Source organism: Vicia villosa, linkage group LG5 (genome assembly GCF_029867415.1).
Source record: "Vicia villosa cultivar HV-30 ecotype Madison, WI linkage group LG5, Vvil1.0, whole genome shotgun sequence".
In the NCBI taxonomy this organism is placed as follows: Eukaryota; Viridiplantae; Streptophyta; class Magnoliopsida; order Fabales; family Fabaceae; genus Vicia; species Vicia villosa.
Window position 1 is genome coordinate 115,819,311 of NC_081184.1, and position 19,360 is coordinate 115,838,670.

General features: G+C 32.9%; 1 protein-coding gene and 1 long non-coding RNA gene across 2 annotated transcripts; both read left to right on the forward strand.

The window, feature by feature from the left end:
- Positions 1 to 8,365: 8,365 nt before the first annotated feature.
- Positions 8,366 to 10,897, forward strand: LOC131607097 (uncharacterized). The gene is made up of 4 exons (XR_009285197.1): positions 8,366 to 8,686; positions 8,816 to 9,230; positions 10,492 to 10,557; positions 10,645 to 10,897. It is a non-coding gene; the product is annotated as an uncharacterized LOC131607097 (long non-coding RNA).
- Positions 10,898 to 12,629: 1,732 nt separating this feature from the next.
- LOC131607098 (cytochrome P450 84A1-like) lies at positions 12,630 to 15,771 on the forward strand. Its single transcript, XM_058879136.1, has 3 exons — positions 12,630 to 13,576; positions 14,949 to 15,201; positions 15,299 to 15,771. Exons 1-3 carry the CDS (start codon positions 12,641 to 12,643, stop codon positions 15,664 to 15,666), a joined length of 1,557 nt encoding a protein of 518 aa, XP_058735119.1. The 5' UTR covers positions 12,630 to 12,640; the 3' UTR covers positions 15,667 to 15,771.
- Positions 15,772 to 19,360: the final 3,589 nt, after the last annotated feature.

Here is a 19,360-nt window from a genome sequence, read left to right on the forward strand (position 1 = left end):
CAAGGGGTATCTGTGCAGGTGTTAGTCACAGAGGTTATCTGTGCAGGTTGTTAGTCACAAGGGTTGTCTGTGTAAACGTTAGTTACCGGGTGTTGGCTCGTGCGATTGTAATCGGTTCGATTATAGTGGATTAAGTCCTCGCGTGAGAGAGGCAAAATCACCTCGAAAGGGTGGATTGGATTAGCTTGAGAGTTCTGAAGTGAACCAGTATAAAAATACCGAGTTCTTTCCTTCTTGCATCTTTTTGTTATTATCCATAGTAAAGAACTTGTAGTTTCAAGAAAGAGGAATTTTTTATAAAAAGCTTTGTGTTTTAAAAACCCTATTCAAATCCCCCTTTCTAGAGTTTCTCACACCTTCAATAACGAATGTATTCGAAGAAGTCTTAGCCCGTAGTAGGCTTAATGTTGGCTTACACAGGCCCAATTATTTGTCACCTTGCACGTGAGACAAATAAGTCGGCCAAATTTGGCGAGCACAAATGCCTAGGAGGTGTAAAGTTCCTAAGCTTACCAAATTTGCACGTGAGACAAATAAGTCGACCAAATTTGCCTATGTTGATACTGATGAATACCATGTCGAATGGGAAGATGAATGCACAGCGGTAGGGGAAGTTAATGCAGTTGAGTTAAAACCTGGCTCCCCGTATGTGTGCAAAATGCTAAAACCGTCGAAAGGCAAAAATATTGATGAACCAAAAAATGATAGATTTGCTACTAAAACATACACGTTTGATATTACTAAATATGATGAAATATTTGATGTTTTGGTGTCAGATGGGATAATTTTGGTGCCTCTAGGCCTCAAGAATCCACCATTGGAGCAAAAAACAGAAAAGGGGTTTTTGCAAATATCATAATTTTTTTGGTCATAACACTTCTCAATGTATTCTTTTCAGGGATTTGGTACAGAAGGCACTGAAATATGGGAGGTTATAATTCGGTGAAAAACCAAAGGCTTCCATGAAGGTTGACACTGACCCTTTACATGTGGCTGATGCTAACATGGTCGAACCAGTTGAGGTTCTCATGTTGTCGATTGCTGATGATCTAATAAGGAACTGAAAGCAGTGGTCGAATAGATGACTGCACTAACACTTGAGGCTACTGAAGGTCTTAGTGGAGAATAAGTTGGATCAACAGATTAACTGGTAGAACCAATGACTGAGACCACCGAGGGTTTACAAGGCGACTAGGGTGATGCAGTGGATCAAGAAGAGATGTTGACAATTAAGGCTGGTGAAGGTCTCGAGGGTGAATATGTGAGCTTCGTAGAGCCGCTAGAAGTCATGATGCTAGAGACCACTAAAGATCTCAAAAACCACAAAGATGGAAAAGGAGAGATGAAACGTGAAGTAAAGAGTGAAGAATTATTTGAAGAAATTCTGGCAGAACTGATGAAGGTGGTTTGTCCAAAACCTAAGGAAGAACTAGTCGACTTCCTGAATAGGTGCAAGTTAAGCAGTTCAAGGAGTATGTTATGTCCTAACTGTAATGTAGTTTATGATGAGAAAATTGTGAAGAAAATTGAAACTCTAAGGAAAGAAGAGTCTAAAAAGGAGCGCCTCCATGGGAAGGGGCCTAAAGTGGTGTTCGACCACTCAAAAGCATCTTACAAGGTTCATAAGTGACAAAGTGGTGTCAAGTTCCCCTATCAGAGGGCCTTCGTGCCACTAACTAACTTGCCCTAAGACAGATGGTCTTGCCCTGCATACGTAGGGGGCAACACAAAGCTGGAAAAGGGTGGAGAAAGGCTCTGGCTCAAGCAAAAAATGGCAAGTGCTGGAACGAGATTTGAGTTCGACTCAAGCAGGGGAGATTGGAAATACACCCACTAAGTATCATGTGCCTCCAATGTATAAGGGGAAAAATCCCATGACCCCGGACCCAATGGATAAGGTTCCAAAGAAACAAAAAGGCTGCAAGAGAATATGGATAAGAAACGGCGTAGAGAGGGAGGGGTGTGAAAAGATATCCCAGAAAAAATTCTTTCGTTAAAAATTGTTTTGATAAACTTTTATCAGAGAATTTAAGACAAAAGTGATTTTGCATGGCGGAAACAAACTTTAACGTAAACTAGACAATACTTATAGATTTGAATTGGTATGTAATGACTTAAATAGTTTACAACACAATAAAGATTGAAATCTAAAATTCAACCAAATATACAATCAAATGAGTGTATGAATTATTGTAAAATTACATGAGAAACAACAATGATACTATACATATTCTACAACCACAACTTTCAGCGGCAATCTTTACTTGACCTCACTGATATCTTTGGTCTATCCAAGATTGAGAAGAACTCCTACCCTATATATAGGCTTCCAAACAACACTACCAAGGTCAACCTGAACAGAAGAACCTCCTTCTTTTTCATTGAAATTGTTAAAATCAAGCACAACACCACACTCATTGCCAACCTTTAAGTATTAATATTTATTATGAGTATTATATTAAAATTTTATGATTTACTTTTCATTTGAAAGGTTTAATATTTAGAGTAATTTGATATTGTTTTCTTTTCTTTTTTTAATAGATCAATAATTTATACTAAAAAAAAAACAGATTAATAATTTTAAATTGCATTATTTTTTAAAAGTTTTTCCTTCTTTTATTAAAAGGTCAAAATAAAAATGAGTATTAATATTTATAATGAGTATTATATTAAAATGTTATGATTTACGTTCCATTTGAAAGGTTTGATATTTAGAGTAATTTGATATTGTTTTCTTTTCTTTAATAGATCAATAATTTTAAATTACGTTATTTTTTAAAGTTTTTCCTTCTTTTATTATTAAAAGGTCAAAATAAAAATGGAATTCTTGCTAAATTTATTTTACTTAAAATAATTTTATATATATATATATATATATATATATATATATATATATATATATATATATATATATATATATATATATATATATATATATATATATATATATATATATAATTAAAAGATGACATCTTTCTTACAAAATTTTAAGATAGATTAGTGTTAAAAAAAATGTAAGACTGATTTAAGGGTAGCTACTTTAAGAAATTATTTTCTATTGTAAATTTTGGCCGAAATGATATTTTCGAGTCAAATTTTACTTTTTTCGTTTTTCTATTTTTGAATTATGAAAATTCATTCTTCTAGAAATCATAAGGTTAAAACAAAAACATTTATTTTTTCTAATTCTTTTTAAAGTAATGTTTAATACAATAGTTTCTATTTAAAATAACTCTTAAAAAATTGTGTGAGATATCTTAATTGTTATGTGTTATTGAGTGGTAATGTAACAATCACATTAAATAAAAACAAAAACTCAATCGTTCTCTTCCAATAATCGATCTTGACTAGTTTCAAGAATTTGCCTTTGTCTTCTCAGATGTTTGTGTTCTTTGATTTGCCTCTTATTCTCCACTCTATATGTGATTCCATCTGTAGATGTTTGTTTGTCTGTGCTTTTCTTTTTGTGTTTCCTTTTCCCTCGTGTCGTCTGGTTTTGAGTCTGGTTTTGCTCAGATTGGTGTCGCTCTCCTCCTTTCTTGGTTTATCCGTGTTGCTTTCCCCCCTCTTCCCCGTTGTTTTTTGTCTTCTTGCCAGTCACCAATGGAACCCAACGAACAATCCCTAGCGAAAAACCCTAATGCCATTATCATTCATTATGAGTTGGAAGGCAACAACAACCAACATGAAACTCAACTTCACAAAAACTCCATCAATATCCCTGCAAAACACACCAAATAATTACTGCTACATAATTACACCGAAAACATATCTATACCTACAAAAGAGAACAGTGAAAACATAAATAATCCTAACACACCATACACTAATACTCCCGACTTCCTAGTCTATGCAGAAGAAGAAATATAAGATCAAGATCAAATTTCGACCCTGAGCCTTCTGGGTAAAATCATCACAATAAAGGCTATACATAGAGGTTCATTGCAAGCTACATTTGCCAATATATGGTGCAACCCCAAAGGAATGGTTGTGAAATAAATTGACAATGACATCTTCTAATTCACTATGGAATGGATCGAAGACCACAACAGGATTTTGCATGGCAATCCCTAGATATTCAGGAATTCTTAGTGCATGTTTGGATTGGCTTCTACAAGCCCCAAAAGCACTTCTAGTGCACTTCAATTTGAATTTTTTTTGTTTGGATACTTTTTCAAAATCAATTGTCCTACTCCAAAAGCAATTCTAGTAGAAGCTACAATTCCTAGCTTTTGAGTTTAGTAGAATCAATTCTACATATATTATATATTATTTATTACAACTCTTTTAAATTTTCCTTCTTTACCCTCTTTAATTTTCATCAATTAATTCTTTTCTTTTTTAGTTGTATTAGAATTTATTACCATTTTGGTAATTATCCAATTTAAAATCAATTTTGTTAAAACTATCCAAACAACATTAATTGATAACAATCACTTCTATATCATTGTATCCAAACATAAATCAATTATTCTAAACTCAATTTTGTCGAAATTAATTCTACTAAACTCAATTCGCTCAGAATCAATCATGTCCACCGCCAATCCAAACATACTCTTAGATTGTCCTTAAAGAATGGGATGAGATTACATCCTTAAGAGCCCTAGATTTTACACAAGCTCCAACCAGGCTTGAATTATGGGGACTCCCGATTAACAACAAAACTCCCCAAATGGGTATGAAGATTGGTTCAAAACTTGGGGAAGCTCAAGAAATGGGAGTTTATGAAATGCAATATATGACACTCATTCTTAAGCTAAAAATCAACTTAGATGTCTTAATGGCTATACTTCCTGGAATGTAAATAGGGAGTAAAAATAATGGTGTGTGTTGGTGTCGCAACAAGAAATTTGAGATTAAGATATTGATTAACTTAACTCGCAAATAAGCAAGATTCACCATCGATCTTAATTGTTTCAAAAAAAATGGTTAAGGAATGAATAAAACCCACAGAAGTTTTAAAACAAAACTAATGAAGTAAAGAGATAAGGCTACGAGGGTTGGTTATGCAATTGAAAAGGGTAGCACCACTCGCATCTTTGGTACTTCAAAGGAACCCTTTGAAAATCTGTATTAAGGCTAAAAATGGTTGTTTGCAAAAAGTCCGTGGAGATGAGAAAAGAAATGATTTTTTTAATGATTTTTGCGTGCTCGGCAAGACGTTGCATCTTGTGCCTACATACCCCTTGTGTGTAATAAGGAAGTCAGAGCATTTATAGTTCTGCTAAAAAAGAAAACACGAATGTTTGTTTGATTGATTTTAATGAAGAGATATGTTGTCTTATTTGAGTGAAAAACACAACGTACTCTTTACAATTATGGGAAAGTGAGCATTTGCATAATCTTAAATATGGAGAATTTACAGCTTGGATAACATCAACAAGCATTTCTCAACATATAAGTGGAAAATGTCAACCACTTTACCATGTTTGTAGAAGTAAGAAGGTTTACAATCATTTCTAAAATAAGAATAATATCTAATATTTGAGAAAAGGTTTTAAAAGGAAAAGGACACAAAGGACACAAAAGGTTAGAATGAGTTTGATCTTTTTTTAAGTCTTTTGAAATGGTTTTGATATGCTTAAGACGTTTTAGCATTTATTAAAGAATAGAAAGTTGAGGATCACTTGACAAAGTCAAGTTTTATTATGAAAATGGTTCAAGTTTAAGAAAACAAGAAGGTTTTGAAAAAGGAAGAAGATTTTAAAAATTAAAGAAGGGGGAAGATGAAGAGACTGTCCTGAAGCATAAAGTAAAAATTAAGAAAAAGAAATATCTAACCACCCAAGAAGCAAGCATTTGACAATAAGTTAAAATGAACATTCTCTTTCCTTTGGATTAAGCCACAAGTGAAGCATCAGATGAAACCAAACCATAAGCAGATGAAAGTCTAATTTCATCAGATAAACTCAAAGCATCAGATCAACAATCAAAGTCTCAGATGAAATCCAAACATAAGATGAATCTCAAAGTATTAAATGAATTATGGTATCAGATGAAGCTTAAGAACACAAATGTGTCAAATGACTTCCAAGGTTGCAGATGAATTTCATTGCTCAGGGAAAAGGTAACCAAAGTCTAAAGGTCAAAACTCCACATCCAAATCAAGGGATAATAACCGTTAGTCCAAGATTAGATAACCAAGTTTTTTTAGGGTTTTTCCTTTATTAATATCTTAAAGCAAAAGAATATGCCCAAGTGGACAAAGGAAAAAAGGAGCATAAACATAAACATAAGCAAATAATATCAAATGTAATGCTCAAAAGTAAATTGCATAAAGTAAAGAGCATGAATTATAATGGTAATAATTTAAAATGCCTTAAAGTAAAGTTAGCACAATAATAATATTAGTGTTAGTATTGATGATTAATCAACTATTTCGGGACAATTTAGCGCTATGTTAAGCAACCGTAGATGTAATTATATAGAAGTAGCATCTATAAGGCCAGTCAATAACAATTTATGTACCATACTTGTTAGGGAAATGATAGAGATCATTCTCCTAAAACAAGTAGCAAAAGTAAAAACCAAGGAGCGATCAAGCACAAAGACAAGGAGATTGGTCTGTTACTTCAATCATTCTTCATGCTAACTTAGAACAAACTTATCATCAATCCAAAGTACCTTGAATGATCAATGATCAATTGGAAGGTAGATTTATGATGAAAGTTCATCAAGCTCCATTCCAAACTTCATGAATAAGATGAACTTCTAATCATCCAATTAATCAAAAGAAAAAGAAGAAGAAATAGTTGTTATTTATTGCTTTCTAGAAATTGAATGTCCTTAGGTTTTTTTTTATAGAGATTTATTATAAAATTGTAGGTGTTGTTAGAATTGGAAATTCGATTTTATCTTGTTGCAGAGTAAACTGAAAATTATGGTTATAGAATCTTAATAGTACCGTTATTGTAAAAATCACATTTCTCGTTTAATTTTGACAATGATTTCATTACACTCATCTGTTTGTATATTTGATTGAATTTGAGATTTTAATCTTAATTGTGTTTTAAATTGCTTAAGTCATTACATATCAATTCAAACCTATTAGGGATGGCAAAAATATCCATACCCGTGGATATCTACGGATAAAATCCATCACGGGTACGGGGCGGGTAGTTTAATAGATATCCACAGATAAAATAAATGGATATTTAAATATCTATTTATTAATTGATATGGATATGAGTTAAATATTACACGTACCCGCGGATATCCGTATCCCTTAATAAAATATAAAAATTATTTAAAGAAAACCTTCATATTACATACAAATCTTATTGGCCATTTTATATTTAAGCTTCTTCTATACTCCTTACTTCACTTTAACAATTCTACCGTCCAACGAATCAGTACTTCTCTTTACCCGTCCAACCAGTGTCATCCTTTCTACTCCTCCGTCGTATGCTCTTCCACCATAACTCACAATATCATTTTTTTTGTTAAAAATAAAATGTATGGATATTATGTTTTGGGGAAAATGAAGGAAATTAATGTGATGAAATTTTGTTGTTAAAATAAGATAGATTTGTAATTTTATGAATGTTATATGATAATAATGTTTTGTGTTTTTAAAAGTTGAAAATAATTTTTTCAAAATATAATTTTAAAAAAATAGTATTATCCATGGATATCTGTAAATATCCGTGGATACCTTAAAACTCGTGAATTACCCGTTTAGCGGATAAGGATATCATATTTATCCAATAGGGCGGACACTGATATCATAGTATCCGTCCCCATTTATATCCATTTACATCCCTAAAACCTATCAACATAATTTATTTTACGCCAAAACTTCCATCCTCCACGCAAAATCAATTTTGTCTTAAAATCTTTTATAAAGGTTTTCCAACCATTTTCAACAAAAGAATGCGTCAAATTCTCTTTAATATTTTTATTTTTAATCTTATCCTATTTAGTCTTATCATAAATCTGTCACAACATTCATATCTATGTAAATTATTAGAGAATTACTATTTGTACACTACTAAAAATAAGATATTTGGTTAAAAGATTTTACATCAGGTTTTAAGATATATGATGTGAAAAATATTTGTCAAAGCATTTTACATCAGACATTTAATTGCACTGATGTGAAAAATATTTGATTTTGGAATTTTACATCAAACATTTATTTCCACTGATGTAAAAAATAACACAGTGGCAGTTTGGTAATAAAATTAAATTTTGTTATAAAGGATTTCACATCGGGCTTAAATTTGCACCGATGTGATAAGTCCACTAAAGAGAAAAAATTACACGGTGGTAGTTTTGTAAATAGGAAGAAGTTTTGTTATAAAGGATTTCACATTGGGCCTAGATTTGTACCCGATGTGAAATGTTTTCACTGAAACCCTATTATTTGGTTTTCATTTTCAGCCGCTCATTTTTATTGTGCCCTCCATCTTCATTTTCGTTTCACTGCTACTCCCACCATCGACAGTCCCTCTGTCGACAGTCAGTACTCCCTCCGTATCCGTAACTCCCTCCATTGATAGTCCCTATGTCGACAGTCCTTCCGTAGCGTTACAATCTGTATCTCTATCTCGCTTATTCATCTCTCCACAACCAGAAACTCCCTCCGACCGGTCGCTCCTTCTCCTCTTCCCTGCATCCGTCCACTGCCACTCGCTGCTAACTGCATCCAGTCCCGCTTGTTTTCCATGCCTGCCACCACTTCCAGGTTAAAACCCTAACTCATCATTCTGCTATCTTTAAATTCAACAAAAATGAAATTGCTTATGAATTTGATTGTAAATGTGAATGTATTGCTTTTGCTTATTCTGAATTTGTTGTGTGTTTTGGTTTTTAGCACAGGAATTTGAGACGATTGGGTTGCGTACAGTCACTTTTGCCACTGCATAGCACGATGGCGGAAGCTTGACTCACTTCACATATTGTTCTCCTACATTTCGTGAATCTCTTACAAGTTTAGGGTTTAGGGTTCTAAATAGTCAACATGTGTTTAATTTTGGGGAGGGTATTTGCTTCTTCAATTATGTTTACGGTACAACGAATTTCTTTATCATCCATATTCAAGCTTGCTAAAAGCACAGGACAATGGTTTTGACGGGTTTATTAGGCCTTGCAGTATCTTTACATTGTGTTTTTTTATGATGTTGTCTTAGACAATCCCTTTCTCTAAGTCTAATGCTGCCAAATATTTCAGGTCCTTCATTAGGGGTAACCAATCTTATATCGCCATCCTGGTTGAATTTAAATTTCAGGTATCTTCTTTACTAAGTATGTTCAAAAGGTTTCCTTTGTGATTTGAAATTTCAGCAATTTATTGATTCCTAATTTAGAAAATGTATGTTCTGTTTAGAAGTATTGTTTGCCCCAGTAGGATCCAACCTTGCTTTTAATTTAAGTGTTATGGTTGGAATCTAATAACAGTTCTTCCTAGCAGAGAGATGTTCATGTTTTTTCATTGAAATTAAACTAATGCAAGGTCATGTTCACATGTCAAGCACCATGCCATGTCCAACTATTTGAAATTGTAGAAATCATGTTTGAAAAGAATGTTCCCAACACTGTAAACCATAGCTTCTGTGATTGCCAAATACTTATTTTTAATTTTCCTCAGATGGGTAATTCACAGAACCATCTTCATATGGCATAGGAAATAGATTGTGGCATTAGAAAGTTTGTAACTCAAATAATAGGTGATTAAAAGTTGGTTTTAATTGTATGCAAAATGATTTTGAATCTGATTTCAAACTGATTGATTTTTAAACTCTTTTATGTGTGCTTGTTATTTGATTATTAGTGTGTAGATTTCAAAATTGATCACTATGACTCCAATTGATACACTAGTAGTGTGTAGATTTGATTAATAGTCATAGTGAATCTATGCAAAATTGAGATTTTCATTGGATACTGGATGCTTTTAAAGCTTATATGAGAACTTGTGTCCCAAGATTGGTTTTATTCTTCTTTTATACTAATAGAAACTTTTATTTTCTAGTACTTTGTTCAACTTGATTTTGATGTATTTCCATTGACAAGAAATCATGATTATGATATTGATTTCCTGTTATTGGTTTTAGAATTTTCATAAAGCATAAAAGAGTTAGCGTAATTAAATAATTTAAACATGTGATTATTAAAGATAATGGTGGGAGGGATAGATGTTATGCTAAAATGAAATATTCACTTTTGTACATTAGAGAAAGTAACTCTTACTTATCTTATTAAAGGACACATATGGGTTAAATTAAAATCCATTTGAATTTGATGCTGTAGAATTTCATTTTTATCAGAATTGTTTGGATCTGCCACTTGAACATGTTGGAATCAACGTTAACTCAATGAGATTTGCTGATATTGTGACATGATTGGTTGTTATCAAACAAGTTAGACTCAATTGGCGAGGCTTAGAACAATTATAATGCTAGTTCACTAAAGCTAACTTAGCTAAGTGATAGGTTGGTTTTAATGAGTTTTTACGTTATGCTAAGAAATGTTGAATTTGGTTTTAAATTGCAGGTTAGATGAGAGGAGAATACATATTGAATAACTAGTAAGAGAGCTCAAGCTTCCATTGGACATCAAGTCAGTTCTTTTATTTTTATATTATTTTGTTATGGGCACGCTTAGCATTTGCTTATGATTTTAACTAAAATATGTTCATAATGACAGGTTATCTGTAAAAGCTCTTGAAGATTATGGTCTGGTAGACTCCACCATATATGACTTCCATTACAAACTAGCTTGGAATTTTCTGTCACTGAAAGAAAGAATTTAGCTGAGGATCATGCTGGTATAGAGCAAGAACTAATAATGATATTGGTGTTGTTTTGTTTTGAATTATAGGGTGATGTAGATATTTTCTGGATCAATTAATCTGTTATATGCTTAAAAATCGTCTGAATCTTGTTTGTTGACTAAGTTACTGAACATCAATGATAGTAAGTCTAAGTTAAAAACTATCATCTATTTATTTCTTCAATTCCTGAAATTATTTAATTTGAAGAATATATATGTGCATCCTAGTTATTTGGTGCAATGAAATTACTCTTCAATGGTTAGAAAAATATGAAAATAGCGACCTAAATGTGGTCATGTGATATGTTGAAAAAATATGAAAAATAGCTACCTATTAAATAGTCTAATTTTTTAAGAAAGATAGCAAACATATTACATCGGATGCGCCTTGCAACTGATGTAAAAACCTATATTTTAAATCGGGCCGTTAAGGAAACCGATGTTATAACCTATATTTTACATCGGACCGTTAAGGAAACCGATGTTATAACCTATATTTTACATCTGGCCATTAAGACAACCGACTTTAAATATTGTAGTTATTTTTAAAAAATAGAATTAACCCTCTATTTCACATCAGGTATAGTATTCAACCGATGTAGTAGGTGTATTTTTTACATCAGGTTGCTAACCGATGTAAAATGTCTTTGACTTACTACATCACTTGACTTTACATCGGACTCAGACCCGATGTAAAATGTGCTTTTCGCCCGATGTAAAAAGTCTTTTGTTGTTAAAATAAGATAGATTTGTAATTTTATGAATGTTATATGATAATAATGTTTTGTGTTTTTAAAAGTTGAAAATAATTTTTTTAAAATATAATTTTAAAAAAATAGTATTATCCATGGATATCTGTAAATATCCGTATTTATCCAATGGGGCGGACACTGATATCATAGTATCCGTCCCCATGTATATCCATTTACATCCCTAAAACCTATCAACATAATTTATTTTACGCCAAAACTTCCATCCGCCACGCAAAATCAATTTTGTCTTAAAATCTTTTATAAAGGTTTTCCAACCATTTTCAACAAAAGAATGCGTCAAATTCTTTTAATATTTTCATTTTTAATCTTATCCTATTTAGTCTTATCATAAATCTGTCACAACATTCATATCTATGTAAATTATTAGAGAATTACTATTTGTACACCAAATAATATTACTATTTTTTAATATTTTAATATTTTAATTATTAACTCAAAATTTGGGTTTATACACAATTTAATAATACCACTCACATGAATGATATGGTGTAGAATACATGTGTAAAAATTCCGTGTCATCATATCATTGCTCAAATTATTATAATGAACATTATTTAAAAAACATTAAAAATGTTTTTTTTTTCTTTTAAACTTATGATTTATAGAAGAATGAATTTTGATAATTCAAAATTCGATTAAAAAAAAAAAAGTAGAATTTAACCAAAAAAATCATTTCAACCAAAATTTAAAGTAGCTACCCTTAAATCAGTTTTAGATTATTTTTTAAACTCTTAAATATCTTACAATTTGGTCGGAAACATGTCATCTTTAATATCATGTTGATATTTTTAATATACTAATTTTAAGAAAAATTAAATGTTGAATTAATTTGGAGGAATTTCCATTTTTATTTTACCTTTTCAATAACAAAAGAAGGAAATTTTTTAAAATAATTACGCGATTTAAAATTATTGATTTATTAAAGAAAAAGAAAAGGAAAACAGTATCAAATTGCTCTAAATATCAGGCCTTCAAATGGAAAGTAAATCATAAAATCTTTTTCTTTTTGGATACAAAGTATTAAAATTGAGTCATAAAAAGTATTAATTCTATGCTTATAAACGCTTCTCTCCATCCAAATCCAGCCACACACCACAATGCCAATGGAGTTCGTTCTTCAACATGTTGAACCTTCAACTCTTATTTTTCTTCTCATCACTCTCACAACTCTTGTTATCTTTTCACTCACTTTTCGTAAGAAAAAACTCCCATACCCACCAGGCCCAAAAGGTTTACCCATCATAGGGAACATGTTGATGATGGACCAGCTAACTCACCATGGTATGGCCAAGCTGGCTGAAAAATACGGCGGATTCTGCCACCTACAAATGGGTGTCATCCACATTGTGGCCGTTTCGACTCCTGAAATGGCCCGAGAAGTCCTTCAAGTCCAAGATGGTGTTTTCGCGAATCGGCCGGCCAATATTGCAATTACGTACCTAACATATGACCAGGCCGATATGGCGTTCGCGAATTACGGTCCGTTTTGGAGGCAAATGCGAAAGATATGTGTCATGAAACTTTTCAGCCGTAAACGGGCTGAATCTTGGGCTTCCGTAAGAGAGGAAGTCGAGACAACGGTTCAAACCGTTGCCTCGAAAATAGGTTTGCCTGTTAATTTAGGTGAACTGATATTCTCTCTTACGAGAAGTATCACCTTTAAGGCTGCGTTCGGGTCGAATCTCAATAAAGGACAAGATGAATTTATGGGAATTTTGCAAGAATTTTCTAAGCTTTTCGGAGCATTCGACATCGCTGAATTTCTTCCTTGGTTGGGTTGGTTCAATGGACAGGATTTCAATAAAAGATTGGCTAGTGCAAGAAAAGCTCTTGATGTGTTTATTGATGAGATAATTGATGATCATGTGACAAAGAGGAAGAATAGCATGGAGAATAAAGATAGTGAGAATGAAGGTGATGAAGATATGGTTGATGAATTAATGGCGTTTCTTGATGAGAGCGGTGTTAATGCTGCGGAAACTTCACAATCCACGCTCAAGCTTACTAGAGATAATATCAAAGCGCTTATCATGGTAAAATATCTTGTTTATTTATTTCTTTATTCTAAAACGCCTCTTATTATTATTGGGAGATGACAAGTTAAAATTAAACATGTTAATTTAGAGTGTTTTAGAAATCTTCATATACAAAATAAACACCTTAAATTTATATTAAACTCCCTAATTTATTTTTTAAATATTTATAACAAGTATTATAATTTTAAAGAAATTATTCTCAAAACACTATTTAAAAATAACTTATAAATTTTGCAGCAACATTTAATTATTAATTTTTTACCAATATTTAATTATTATTTTTTGTTATAGTTGAGTCAAGAAAAACATTTAATTATAATTTTATAATTGAGTCAAGAAAACATTTAATTATAATTTTATAATTGAGTCAAAGAAATTTATACAAAGTACCTGATTTACACATTTATACAAATCATCTCTATCCCTCGGTACTTTCTTCAATCGCAAATATAATATAATTTCAAATAAATTAAATACATTAGTTATTCGATAAAATCAAAATTTTAAAATTAATTTTCTTATATTTATAACACAATAATAGAATTTGTAAATATATTATGTCCATATTAATACAAATAAAAAAAAGTTTGATTGATATATTTTTTTTTCCGGCTTTATACCACCGGTTTAGTCCGGTTCGGGGGCGAGTTCTAGCATCAAGTGGTTCCATCCCCCTCCCGATCGCAGTTGCGGGGGATCGAACCGTGGTTCTCCCTACCAAGTCCAGCGTCAATCACCACTGGACCAACTAAATTAACATTAATATGAACATTTCTAAAATATAAAAGGAATACAAAAATTTGTTGATTTTTTCCTTTATATACATTATTTTATTTCCAATTCAATTATTTTATATTTAATTAAATAAATTACTTTTTAAAATATATATTTTTTAGAATAGTATAAAAATAATTATATACTTTTATATAAAAGATACTAAGATTTGGTATAATATTTTCTTCTTCTGGTTTTACCGCTTAAGCTTTTTTCAGACTTATTTATCATTTTTTATTAAAATTTAAATTCATTATTTTCCTTTACATAAATAAAATCACTATTTGCTTAATTTTTTATATATAGTAGAATCCACTATTTGCAAGTCAATTATGTTGTGATGATAATTTGACTGACACAACCTTATTGAAAGGTTATTTGATTTTATAACGGTACCATAGGAGGAGGGGGTATCATTTGTGTTTTATGTCTACGAGATATATTGTCTAAAGATTCATCTCTAATGACACTCAACTTCTTGATATTTGTATGCTCTTATATTTCTTCTAAGCCGGCAAAAATATGACTAGATATGTGTTAGCTAGCTGTTAAATTCAACTAGGTTATTCTCATATTCAGACATGTTTTAATGTAGGACGTGATGTTTGGTGGAACTGAGACAGTAGCATCAGTGATAGAATGGACAATGGCCGAACTCATGAAAAGCCCAAAAGATCTTCAAAGGATTCAACAAGACCTTGCCGATGTTATAGGATTGGATCGAAGATTCAACGAAACCGATCTAGAAAACTTACCATTTCTCAAATGCATTATCAAAGAAACACTTCGACTGCACCCTCCAATTCCTCTACTTCTCCACGAGACAGTAGAAGACACTACCGTCTCAGGTTTTTATTCATCAATAACAAATATTTATTGTTATTTTTGTTTATAAAATTTAACATTAACACGTAACATTTTTATCACTCGAATTTTTTGTCATAGGTTACTTTATCCCAAAGTCAACACGCGTTATGATAAACGCGTGGGCGATTGGACGTGACAAAAACGCGTGGGAAGAGCCGGAGAAATTCAACCCTTCAAGATTTTTGAATGAGGGTATGCCAGATTTCAAAGGAAGTAACTTTGAGTTCATTCCATTTGGGTCAGGAAGAAGGTCATGTCCAGGGATGCAACTTGGACTGTATGGTGTGGACATAGCCGTGGCTAATTTGCTTCATTGTTTCAATTGGGAGTTGCCTAATGGAATGAAACCAAGTGAGCTTGATATGAATGATGTGTTTGGTCTCACTGCTCCTAGAGCTGTTCAGCTTGTTGCTGTACCTAGTTACCGTCTCAATTGTCCTCTTTGATTTGGTTTGTGGATTATTTAAGGATGTTTTGTGGTTTTTAGGAAGAAAATAATGTAATTGGAATATTAAATTTCATATTTTAAAATTATATGTTGGAATATTATAAGCCCCTTTGTTCAGACTGAATTTATGTTTTGTATTTTTTATGTAAAGAAATAGTAATAATTATTATAAATTCACACAAGGATAAGTATTAACATTTGAACTCTAGTGATGACGATGAATATAGTAAGAATATAGTAATATAGATTTGTGTCCGTTGAACTAAGATTTACTAAGATTTGTAAAAAAATGTATGTTTTGTATTTAGTTATAACAATATGGATGAAACTAGCCGTTTACCCGTGCTATGCACGGTTTTGGGCTATTTAACTTTTATTGTTAATGAAAATTATATAAAAATGTATAAGTATAATAAAGTATTTATATGTTGCCAATTAGGGGTGGGAATAGGCTGGGCCGAGCTAGGCTTTGCCAAGCCTGAGCCTGGCCTGCTATAATATTCAAAGCCTAAGCCTGGCCTGTAGCCTATCATAGGCTTATTTTTTTGGCCTGGGCCTGGCCTTTTTGAAGGCCTGATTGGCCTATTAGCCTACTTAAAAGCCTATTTCATTTGAACATTTGTAAATAAGTCATTCAACTCGTCTTTATATAGACTAACAAATTAAAAGATCAATGAGATTAAATGTTTGTTTGCATTAGTTTATTTGATTTTACCTAGTAGCATAAATTTTGTGATATTATTTGTTTGAGAGAACTTATCGAAACAACTTATGACATTGTTCATAAGATTCTTTTCATCTTATTTTCATAATTTCTTCTAAATAACTAAAATTTATTTTTATATTTTTAATTCAAAGTAAAAAATATAATATAATAATAATAAAATTATTCATATGTATTTAAATAGGCCGGCCTCTTAGGCTTAAAAGGCTTTTTATGTGGCCTGTGGCCTAGCCTTTTTAGCTAAATAGGCTTATAAAAAAGCCTAGGCCTTTTCTATTTATCTAAAAAGCCTGGCCTGACCTAGGCCTATGTAGGCTGGACCGTAGGCCCCTGTTAGTCGGCCTGGCCTATTCCCACCCTTAGTTGCCATGCACACTTTAGTGCTATAAAACTTGTGTCATACCCCAAATTTGTCCTACCCTTTAATTCCTAACTGGCTTTAGCTTCGCATTTCATCTGCATACCTCCACTAGGTCATTTAACACATCATGCATCATTAATAAATAAATCTGGTATTGGGATCAAGGATCTTGAAGAATTAGAGTTCCTATATTGCTTTGAGGCTCTCGCATTCATTCAAAGGATACAGAGATACTATCTCTCAAGATGTACCAAGTTCGAAGGATTAAGGTCTATATTCCCGTGGGTATCAAGAGATTAGAGTTACTTATGCTTGGTGTCTGAGATTGTTGTTTCATTTTGAGTTCACTGGATTTCGTGTTAAGGCATTCTCCTATGCTCAATTATTCCTTCAAAGCTTTATTGTTACGGGGGGATCGAATTACAAATACAACAACAAAAGAGTGAACCAAACTTTCTTAAGATGCAAGGTATCGGTCAAAGGCTAGCAAGAAGAGGGGAAATGCTTTGCGTATTGAAAATGGATCATCGAGGTCACAAGAGTTACAAGAGCATCAACACCCTTTCAAGTTTCATTCAACATCATTATTCATTACAAACTTACATAAAAAATTCAATATCCATTACAAAAATATCCAATCCATACCCCATTACAATATTTGTTTTCCACACCATATCCAAAGGTCCTATTCTACTACATGAGTCATAATTCATTACCAAAAATTACATCAAAAAAATATATACTTCCTAGCTTGACCGTAAGCCTAAACTTCCTTCTTCATCCTTCAAGCCAATTCCACTTCACCTCCATTGTGTTACCACTTAATCAAGCAAACTTACGTTTTGATGGCTATTGAACCAACTGCACCAGACCTGCAACAATACAATCCATATCAATCTAAAACCAAATGCAATCCACACACATATTCATATCCACTTCTATTTGCAGCACTACATACATTCATGCCAAAATAAGTTCCAAACAAACTCATAAAACAGAGCCATAACAGCAAAGAATCATTCATTACAATACACATACGGTTCAGCATACATACAGCCATTCAATTCAAAATTGTTGTCAATCTTTAAGCTACCTACTGTTTCCAAACCAAAATTTTATAACCACATAAACCAAATCAACACACTCATGTTCATGCTATTCAGAATTCAACAAAAAGGAAAAGAAAAGAGAATTGAAACAATGCATCAGTTTCAAACAAGAAGCAGTTTATTCAAGAGGGATTGGCCCCTGTTTCGGTTCGTGTCTTGCAGTTCAGACCAGAGATGAAAGCAACAACAGTTTCACCAAGTTAACAACCCCTGCAGCCTATTGTCTTCATTCCATAATCTGCACAAACCCACAATTACATATTAAAAGCCAATATAGTTTAACAAACCCCATAACTACCCTTTTAACTTTCCCTGACCATCCAAACCTCTATAACTGATTTCAGCATTCATTTTCCCAACCTTTAAGTAACTGTCATAAAACAGAATTCCAACTAACTTACTAACAGGTAACTAATCCTAACAGCATAACCAATTTTGTAACCAACCTCTAACCATACTAACATCCTGTAACAGAATCATAACCACCATAACAGATTTCTAACCAACTCTCTCACTCATATAACCAATTTATAACGGAAAACAGAAAAGAAGAAGAGGGTTCAGCGAAACAGGATTTGGAACTAACCTCTATATAACAGACCAACCTCCATCTTTTCCTGGGCTCTAATCTTCACCATCTTTTGAAACTTCTTCTCCTTCCATCTTTAATCTTCATACCTAGAGCCTCTCATCATCTTCATCAACCAACACGAACCTCCATTTTCATCACTTTCAATCACCTTCAATCAACCACATCTTCATCTGCAGAAGCATCATTCACCCATCATCTTTCACACTGCACATTCACCACTTTCACAATCCCTCCACATTCATCTTCGTCTTCACATCTCATCTTCTACGGCCTTCTTCCCCCAATCTTCCAACTCCCTAAATCCATCATCTTCTTCAACTGTCAACAACGAAACAACCTTCATCATCTTCCTTGAACTGGCTCTGCAGAAATCATCACCCTCGCTCTACATCAACATACATCATCAACACGAATCTGCATATACGCACAACAACATCTCACCCACGCAGAAAACTGAGGAAGAAGAAGGGTTCGAGAAGAGAGGAATCGAAGACTCACCTGAATATGCCCTCCGTGTTCTCGCGTCTGTAGCTCCAATTGGCTTCATCACCTCAGCATCAATTCTTCAAGAAATATCTTCAATCAACTTCTCTGCAATTCATCTGTAATGACAGTTTCGCAACAATCGTGAACGTTAGCGTACCTACGGAAAGAGGAAGAAGAAGATTGCAGAAGTTAAATAGTATCATACCCGAGCTTCGAAGACGTGCCGGACAACACTCCGGCGACGATATGAAGGGTTGAGTCGGAGACAAATTGTTGGGGTCAGAGACGTGAGCAAAGAGATTGAATCGGAGACAAAAGCGGAGAAACTGAGAGCGAGAGAGTGAGACGTCGGAGAAGACGAGAATGTGATCGGAGAAGGTGGAGTTCGCCGCCACCGACGCAGCTGGGTGAGATGAGAGA

Bases quoted from the DNA above. Each gene is read 5' to 3' on its own strand.
- LOC131607098 (XM_058879136.1), top strand. From the start codon at position 12,641: ATGCCAATGGAGTTCGTTCTTCAACATGTTGAACCTTCAACTCTTATT. The intron at 13,577-14,948 runs GTAAAATATCTT...GTTTTAATGTAG, and splicing joins ATATCAAAGCGCTTATCATG to GACGTGATGTTTGGTGGAAC. The intron at 15,202-15,298 runs GTTTTTATTCAT...TTTTTGTCATAG, and splicing joins AGAAGACACTACCGTCTCAG to GTTACTTTATCCCAAAGTCA.